The sequence below is a fragment of the Malaclemys terrapin genome, chromosome 13, assembly GCF_027887155.1.
Source record: "Malaclemys terrapin pileata isolate rMalTer1 chromosome 13, rMalTer1.hap1, whole genome shotgun sequence".
In the NCBI taxonomy this organism is placed as follows: Eukaryota; Metazoa; Chordata; order Testudines; family Emydidae; genus Malaclemys; species Malaclemys terrapin.
Genome location: NC_071517.1, coordinates 31,317,002 through 31,327,009, shown reverse-complemented (window position 1 = coordinate 31,327,009; position 10,008 = coordinate 31,317,002). Strand labels below are relative to the sequence as shown.

Here is a 10,008-nt window from a genome sequence, read left to right as displayed (position 1 = left end):
ATATGGATATGACATAACTGAGATATACTTTATACAAGATGGGTTGGTATCATTGGAAAGGTTATGATTTACTGAATGTGATTATCCAATTTGAATGTATGTATCATTTCTGTATCTAAAGTTAGGAATATGGACTATGTAACAATTACAACAGGGTGTGTATTGGGAAGACCCCCACCAGACGACAGGCCATCAGATTTGATTGGCCATTAGGAAGGAACAACAAGACCATGAAGATACTAATCTCTCTCCCTCCTGGGAGGCATCCTGGGCTGTAACTGTGACACTACTAGGTCAGGTGGTCTTCTGACCTAAACATTATCTTGTACTTCTTGTAACTTTCCACTAAAAGGGAAAGGAAGTCAAGTTTGGGAAACAAAGGATTCCCATCTTATGTAAATCATATTTAAGGGTGGGGAGAAAAGCAAACGGGACTCCTCTCATGGCCTGTCTGCCCAAGAAGAAAGACTGCTAAAGACACCTGAAGGAAAGGCAAGGGGGAAGTCCAGACTGAGACAGGGGTCCAGTCTGAAAACAAATATAACTGGAACTCTAAACCACAGAAACTTTGCAACCTACCTAAAATAACATTTAAGGTAAGAAATTACATTTTGTAAACTGTTTCTTAACTATATTGAGCTTAGCTTAGCTTGCGTATTTTGTTTTATTTGCTCAGTAATTGGATTTGTTCTGTCTGTTATCTCTTATTCACTTAAAACTCACTTTTCGTAGTTAATAAACTTATTTCTTGTTTATAATATAACCCTATTCAATTCACAAGGGGGGTGGAGAATAAGAGGCTGTGCATACCTTCTTCCACATTGAGGGAGGAGGCGGATTTCATAATATACCTTTGGGTCTGCACTCCAAGGGAGGTGGACACCTGAGTGCTGGGGCAAGTCCCTTAAGCTGAGCCTTCCCAGAGCTGATCTCAGTGTGTGTGTCATTCTGCAGTTGGGTGTGGCCCTGCCTGCACGTGTTCTGGAGGAGGCTCAATAGCCTGGTTCAGCAAGACAGGTAAAAAGGGTGCCCAGGCTAGCAGAACAGGCAGGCTCAGTGGTATCTCAGCACATCAGGTGGCATTCTAACGGGGGCAACCTGTCACAGCGGGACCAGGCCCTGGAACTTAATCTTAGAAGACAGAAGCAGGGGATTTGCAAAGAGGAGGGTCTCAGCTGCGGTATTTTGGGGTCAGAGCTGGGGGACAGCAAGGCAAAGGGGGGGAATTCAGAGGAGAAGTGGTAGCAGCAGCCACGGCAATAGGAGACCAAGGTGGGGATTGCAGCAAATCATTTTATCCCTAGGGGGGCTGGAAGGAATTGGATGGGAGGGGTCTGAGACAGCAGGGGAAGCTCTGACAGGATGTGGGGAGACGGGCAGAGAGGAGCAAGGTAAGAGGTGAGGAATCTGGCTGTGAATCCCAAGGGCTGCATGGCTGGAATGAGAAATCCTGGCTCCTCTCACAGATGGGTGTGGGACTGAAGAAGCAGATTCCAGATGTGTCTGTGTCTTCAGGTTTTCTTCACCAGAATGAAGCATAAAGAGAAATAAAAGGGGTGGCCGGAAGATGGTTCTGGGAGAGGGACTACCCAGTGTAGAGGGGGAAAAATGTCACCCAAAACATGTGTATCAAAGAATAACTCCATTCGCTGAATTCCCTGTGACCAGCGTGTTATCACACAAGAGCCTCACTGAGCCCTACCCTCTATTTGGAGAAAGGCATCACCAGCCGTGTGAACATCATTTATACGCATCCTTAGAAGGTTCATCGGGCTGATTCCAATGAAGGGAAATTAACTGTCGCTGGTGATCATTTTCTATAGTGGAGAACTGAAAAGAAATGGGACAATAACTGCGTTTTATTTAAATGTCAAAATTATCTCCCCATCGATTTATATATCCAGATCCTGTTTTTCACACACACACATGCAGACCCACTGGGACACCATGTTGTCAATCCCAAATGCAGAGAATTACTTTAGAACTGCTCTCTAATTGCTCTTGAAATTTCTTCATTAGGCAGAACCACCGGCAATTCGTTAATTTCCCCTTGAGTTCACTGCACTCTGATAGGGTCTTAACAAATGTTGCAACCATGAGAGAGCGTTTTAGGGCTCTGACTGAACTCCCTGAGCTGAATGCCCATCTCTCTCCAAGTCGTTGGCAGCTACAGGGGCTACCAGCTCTGCCTTGTGCCCTTCCACAATGTGGAGAGTGGGTAAACTTACACCTCTAAAAACTAAGAAATGAAGGTAAATGCCATTCCCACAATGCAACCTTAACTCTTCCCCCTTAGAGCTGGCAATAACCACTGAGAATGGTTCAGTAACTGTGTTGCCATAATGAGTAGACATGAAGGACTAAGAAAATATACCATTGCTTGTGTTGTGCATGCACTCGTCTACCTTCACTGTGTGTGGCGTAGCTGTATTGAATGGTGAAGAGATTAGCTGCAGCGGGTTGTCAAAGCTGTCACTGTGATAGGAGAAGAGGTGCAGGTGTACTTTAAAAGGATCAATTATACTTCATTGCAATGCAGAATTCTGTAGGCTGTGTCAGTAGAAATGCACAAGGGAGTGTAGCCCTGGAGATTGTCAGCTATCTGCTGGCATATGTCATGAGGTCTCCAGGGCTTACTGCAGGGTCAGTGAAAGCCTTGTCTCAAGGAATCCTCAGGGCAGGGGTGAAGGCATGGGAACATTTTGAAATTCTGGGGTGGTTTGTGGGGAGTACACTCAGTTTTTGAGTGTAAGTGGCAGCTGCTCACTATGCCTGACCTACCCCAGAGTCCTCCCTTATCAAGAGAAGGTGGCAGACTTTGTCCTGCGCTGCTCATCAGTGCTCTGTTCCTGAAGTGTTCTGTAGCATCTGTAAAGTTAGAGAGCTAAATGTGTGTTACTGGTACGCTGGGACTTCACTCAAAGAGGGCAGAGTTAAGGTTATGTTGTGGGGGTAGCATCTACTTTCATGTTATATTTCCTGCTTTTCATGGGGGTTAAGTTGGCACAGGGTTTCAGAGCTATCTGAATAGTAAAAGCAGCTCCTTATTGGGGGAGCTGTATCTGAGGAATCCCTAGACCAAATGAACACAACCTCACATCACTAGCTCTGCCCCCGGCCCAGATGAGGCACAGCAATTTTCAAGACAATCCAAGTCCACGTGTGGATTTTAGAGCACACAGAAAAACTGGCAGTTAAAAAGGAAGCTAGTCTCAACTTTAGCTGTAGTGGTGCAATTGCTTCAGTATAATTCACTTCAGCCAGCCCTAGTCAGGGCATTTATTCACTTTCTCCCCAATGGGTTCTCAGATGTCTACTGCGGGTTGATCTCCGACTGAAGCTTTTCCCACACTTGAGGCACTTATAGGGTCTCTCCCCAGTGTGAGCTTTTTGGTGCCTGGTAAGGTTTGAGCACCGACTGAAGCTTTCTCCACAGTCCAGGCAGTTATAGGGTTTCTCTCCTGTGTGAATTCTCTGATGCCTACTAAGACCTGACCAATCACGGAAGTTCTCCCTGCACTCAAGGCAGCGATAAGGTTTAGATCTCTCTCCAGTGTGGATTCTCTCATGTCTAAGAAAGGTTGACCAGTTACAGAGGGTTTCCCCACACTGAGAACATATGAAAGTTTTTGCTTCGGTGTGGATTCTCTGGTGGCCAATAAGATGTGGTCTCTCACTGAAGCTTTTCCCACAGTCAGGGCACTTGTAGGGTTTTTCTCCCATGTGGATTCTCTGATGTATTTTCAGGGTTGGGTTGTCAATAAAGCTTTTCCCACACTGAAGACATTTATGAGGTCTTTGTCCTGTGTGGGTTCTGCAATGTATAATAAGGTGTAAACTCTGACTGAAGCTTTTCCCACACTCGGTGCATGTGTATTTTCCCTCCCCATTGGAGAATCTCTGGTGCATCATGTTTTTACTAAGATTCTTCAAACCACCTTCACATTGAACGGATTTACCCACTTTCTTCCCTGACTGGTTTCCCTGCTGTCTCTCTGGCCTGTGCTGACACCCACCAGCTTTTCCATGCTCTGGACTCCAGGACACAGTCCCTTCAGATCTTCCCAATAATGTAACATGAGTTTCAGGATCTTCCTGCTGAGGATTCTCTTCCACATTCTCACTCATCATCCCCATACCTGCTGGGACAGAGAGAGAATCCAAACATGAGTCATTCCCTGCACTGGAGGGGGAAAGGAGAGAAACAAACCCAAATAGCATTGGAGAAACTGAAAAATCAGGAACAGAATCCTCCCCAAACCCTTTCCCAAGGGAGAGAGAGAAGGGGACAAATCTGGACACCATATCCCATCTGAACAATCAGAGTAGGGAGGTCAGGGGAAAGGGAGCTACAACCAAGTGTCTAGAGTTCTAGGAACAACTGTGACCTGGCTAAGATGAAGCAGACCCTGGGGGACTTTAGAAGTAGGGTTGCCAACTTTCTAATTGCGGAAACCCAATACCCTTGCCCCACCCCCTGCCCTGAGGCCCCACACTTTCACTGAGGCTCCACCCCTGCTCACTCCATCCCCTCTCCGTCTGTTGCTCGCTCTCCCCCACACTTGCTCATTTTCACTGCAAGGCCCAAGCAGGCACCCGGAAAAGGCCAGGAGCTACAACAGTTTGAATGTGGGAGATGGAATGTGCGATTCAAATTCCCTTCACCTCACCAGGGAGAGATTTTAAACACTACTGTAAAATTAAAAACTTTTTAAACTTCTTCTGAAGTGTAAAGAAGATACAAACAAAATTAAACAAAAACAGTTTTAGTGAGTGGCAATTAAAACTACTTACATTTATACTTCTGTTCTTTTCTTGCTGCCACCACAAGCTCTTTAGCTGCTTCTGTCTTCAAAAATCCAGCAAACTTGGCACATGTCATTTTATAGTTGAAGTGCACGAATAGCTCAGCTTTCACCAGGTCCACTTTGAGCTGATTCCTTTCATCAGTCCACAAGTTCTTCATAACACTGAAAATGTGTTCCACAAATGCGTTGCTGGGTGGTATAGCAAGCACATGCTGCACAATTTTAAGTAAGCTCGGGGCCTCCGAGTGCTTAAAGAACTCTACCCATACCTCAGAGACATTGATTTGATGATGGTGCTCTTGTTGCTCCTGACACAATGTCAATTCAGTATCATTTGTCAAATGCTTTAGGGTTGGTAGCACATCATTCAATGTACACATTTCTGTAAATAGTTCATCGCCGTCCACTTGAATGTTCAAGTTTGTAGTCAAAGCACACAATTTGTCTAGTTCAAGAGGTCCATTCAGACTGAGCGGCGCACACAACATATAGAAAGAGTTTTCGCTGAAATCAAACCACTTTTCCAGGTACTGTAGCATGCGTGTGTAAACCTGTTGGGCATCTCCAACAAATTTATTTTGCTCGTTAGGCGGCAGTTTCTTCAAGAACTGTGTCACCTTGTATCCATAGAAGCCTTGCTCTTGTCGAATCTGAATCTCTCTTCTCAGCTTGTTGAATATAGCATACAGGTCAGTTACCTGAATGTAATCACTTTCAAGAACCTTTATTGTGTTGTTAAATTGGCTCATAATGTTGTGCACAAAGTATATGTACAGCTCGGGAAGCGTAATAGTTTCATCATTGGATACTGTGTCCTCCTGCTCAGAAAGAAAGGCCCATATTGCACAGCTCACTGTTTCCTCTTCTTTGCTCATAAAGTAAGACTTGAGTGCAGGCCAATTCTTCAGTAACCTGTCGACGGCAGTGAAAAGGGTTAAAAAATGTGTAGGTACATGGCATAAGATTTCTGAATATTCTGTCTCCATGAAGTGAAGGAACTCTTTAAGTTCACTAATATTCTTTGCACAGGAGAGGATTCACTGAAAACCTTGATGACCAAGTTCTCTACATCATAAGAGAGCATTTTCAAGCTATGTTTCGCTGTATTGTGTACTATGTGAGCACTGCAGTGCCATGGCACAAGGTTTGGTAAATCCAACATTTGTTTTAGGTGCACCAAAACAGACTTGTGTTTTCCAGAATTGACTGATGCGTTGTCTGCTCCATATGCCACAATTTTATCATGTATCAGACCAGCATCTTGAAGACAACTTCGTATGTTGTTTGCAATTGCCTCTGATGTCTTATCTGCATCCTCAAAAAAGTCTATGATACATGTGCAGCTTCCCTTATCTTTATTAAAGTAGTAAACCGCAACTGGGAATAATTTTGTGTTCCCTTTATTAGAAGCTTCTGTCACTATTGAGAACGACGTTGATCCAATGTCTTGCACAGTCAGTTTCAATGAATGGGGTGCTAATACATTCTCAATCAAAGCCTCCGCTTTTCTCCTTCCGCAGTGAATTTTGGACGCGATCTTGGAATCGGTGAGAATGGAGGGGTACAGCTTATTTCCACAATCTTGAGAACGGTAGTTGTGGTGATATTTAACTCCATGATATGTTAAAAGCAATTCAGCCATGCATACGTGTTGTTCTTCGGAGCTATCAGCATTTACGAAGAATTTATCGATCATACTGGACAACCTTTGAATCTTTTTCTTTTTGGGTTCTGCCATTTCACCTCGCACTAGTGTGACTGCAGCACAGTTTAGCCAATAGATACAACAGTGTCAACACTGTGGACGTGACAACACTAACTACATAGCTGACTGTTGATGCCTGCTGGCTAGGGTCTTAACTCTTTAAAGGCCAGTTGCTCCCCACTGCCTGTGGTTGTGCACTGAAAAAGTTATTCAAAGATTCGATCAAATATATTTTTGACAGATATATTATGCTAATTTCAGGTTTTATTTGTTACAGGATGCTAGAAAACACTAGAAAATTATGATAACCGGACTTTTGGTGTCCGGTCAATATGTCTGACTGCACAGGTCCCCTTAAAATTGGACATATTACACCTCTACCCCGATATAACGCGGTCCTTGGGAGCCAGAAAAATCTTACCGCATTGTAGGTGAAACCGTGTTATATCGAACTTGCTTTGATCTGCCGGAGTGCGCAGCCCCGCCCCCCCGGAGCGCTGCTTTACGGCGTTATATCAGAATTCATGTTATATCGGGCCGCGTTATATCGGGGTAGAGGTGTAATTATATTATATTATCGTTTTCTGTTTTCAGTGGAGCTAAAGTTAACATCGGTGTTTTGACCAGCTTGTGTAACATCCAGTTCTGCAAGGACATCTCTATATTGGAATCAGTTCAATTAGCACCACCCTGGGAACTGCACAAACTGCTGCAACTGGCACATCAAACATAAAACCGCATGCTTACAGTTTTCATGGTTATTACAGTTTTATTAAGCCATGGCAAAATGATGTGAAAGCTATAAGATAACAATGTCATTTACATTTGATACCAGCTACTCTCAAGATTAACAAAACAAGGAAGTAACATGTTGATATATTAAGTCAACTGTATTAAGATAAAGATTAAAACAAAATTCCGAATATATTAAGACAATAAAAAACCCACACAAAAGAGAGCAGGGCATAGTTTAAAAAATATCAAACTGCCATACAGTTGTAAGATGAGGATTTTCAATGGTTCTCATCATGTCCTGATGTTTACATTGTCACATCATCTCAAAATATCATCATATTGGTGATGGGCAGTTGTAATGGGGTGCTATTTTTATGGGTGCCAAGTGGCCTTGAGACTTGTGACCATACCAAAAACGGTGGTTTACTTGCACAATCTGGCGTGAGGGCAGCCCTTAATTTATAGGATTTGGACCCTCTACCAGAATAGTGGTTATTGCTAAATGTTGTACAAAAGAGGACACAATCTAACTGGAGAAAATGCACGTGATATCAAAGTAACTAAAAAAAAGTCCATTTTTGTACAAAAAGCCATGTTTTAAAGGTCTTATAAACATACAGATAAAGGAAAACAATAGTACCTGTAAATTTGGTTATAAATGGCCCTGGATAGATTTCAGCAGCATCAAACTGCACTCTGCTAGCTAATTATCATTACTATTAAACATCTACCTTAGTGCAAAATACAGCTTAGGCGCTTTAGGGTTCAGACTAATCAAGAAGCAAGATTAACCACTGATGTAGGTCATCAGTTCCAAAACTCAGTTGATACAAAGCTGCTACTCATTGCTTTTTACCACAAAGTAATTTATATTTGAAAAAATAAAAGGATACTATTCTCTGATCTGAAATATTGGTGTAATTAGACTTTTATTACGTGCGGATCAGTCACAAATCTCACTGTATACCCATTCCAGTGCAAAAAACCTAGCTGTATAGAGGACAGAGAATTAGATTAAATCCAATGATATATCTTCTAGGTCAGGGGTCGGCAACCTTTCAGAAGTGGTGTGCCGAGTCTTCATTTATTCACTCTAATTTAAGGTTTCGCGTGCCAGTAATACATTTTAACGTTTTTAGAAGGTCTCTTTCTATAAGTCTAGAATATATAACTAAACTATTGTTGTATGTAAAGTAAATAAGGTTTTTAAAATGTTTAAGAAGCTTCATTTAAAATTAAATTAAAATGCAGAGCCCCCAGGACCGGTGGCCAGGACCCGGGCAGTGTGAGTGCCACTGAAAATCAGCTCGCGTGCCGCCTTTGGTGCACGTGCCATAGGTTGCCTACCCCTGTTCTAGGTTATACCTTTTATAAAAAGTGCTATATGGTTCCACCTTAAGTGCTCAACACACTGAAGTAATGTTGTAAATGTTATTTATTTGTATTACAGTAGCACTTACACCAGACAATTGTGCTAAGCAATGTACACATCTATAACATACAGTCCCTATCCCAAAGATCTTACAGTCTACATATTAGACAAAAGGTGGATCTAACAAACAGACAGGGGGAGCAATGGCAGTGCAAGCTTCTCCATGTTGCCCTAACCAATGTGCCTCAACTGTGCAGTGGAGCCTCCCAGCCATGAGATATCTTGTTGTTCTTGATTCACACTTCTCTCTCTTTGCTGGGAGTGCCAGTTTAACAAGAACGTGGGACTGAACCTAGGGCCTGATGCTGCAAACCCTTGTTCACCTGAATATTCTTATGGAACCGAACGGGACTATTTACTGGCCTGCAACCTCAGCTGGATTCATACCCTTGACCTGGTGGGATTTTCAAAATGTCTAACTTCATCTTTAGGCACCTAATCTTAATGAAGGCTTGATCCTTTTATATATCTCCTACGATATTCTCCAAGTATACTTGTGCTAAGCAGGCCTTGCAATTATATGCAACCTCATAGTACTTGATAGCTTAAAAAAAGGGGGAAGAGTTTTTAAGTGTCAATGCTGACTGTATTCAAGGGCTTGATTCTCCTCTCTCAATAGCATTACATTGTTATAATGCCACTTGGCCAGATCCTCAGCTACTGTACATTAGCATATCTCAAAACAAAAAACAAAACAAAAACACCAAAAACCAGAGCTCCATTGATTTACATCAGTTGAGGATCTGCTCCATTGGTTTTGATGGAGCAACTCAGGATTTATACCAGTGGAAATGAGAGGAGAAGCAGCTCATAAATATCAATTACTAATGACTTACCAAAAAAGTTTGTGAGCTTATAGGACAATATTTTTCATAATATGAAGAATCTATATAAATAGTACAGTTGCTTTCTTTGTGTGTGAAAGACTGAGTCTCTAGTATGGATGCAACAACAACTTCTGAAGTAGACTGAAATGTACACATACAAATCAGAAAAGCAGAAGACAAAGAAATTAGAAATACTTGACATATTGCAAGTTCATATAAATTCTAGTTCTGTCACAATATATACTTCAGCCAGGTTGCTATTGTGAAAGTGAAATGAATTATATTAAAGAAATAGAATGAATTAAAGAATGCTGTATGTACCTTTAAGTAGAAATGAGAAATGCTGCAAGCCAGGGGGGCAGGAAAGCAGACATTAACTGCTTAATGAATTGCCCCACTTAAGGGCAATTGGTGAAGCATTAGCCTTAGATTGATAAGATTCAGAGTAACAGCCGTGTTAGTCTGTATCCGCAAAAAGAAGAACAGGAGTACTTGTGGCAC

General features: G+C 42.4%; 1 protein-coding gene across 1 annotated transcript; it reads right to left on the bottom strand.

Moving 5' to 3' along the window:
• Nucleotides 1–1,907: 1,907 nt before the first annotated feature.
• LOC128848340 (zinc finger protein 239-like) lies at nucleotides 1,908–4,177 on the bottom strand. The gene has a single exon (XM_054048317.1). It carries the CDS (start codon nucleotides 4,135–4,137, stop codon nucleotides 3,280–3,282), a length of 858 nt encoding a protein of 285 aa, XP_053904292.1. The 5' UTR covers nucleotides 4,138–4,177; the 3' UTR covers nucleotides 1,908–3,279.
• Nucleotides 4,178–10,008: the final 5,831 nt, after the last annotated feature.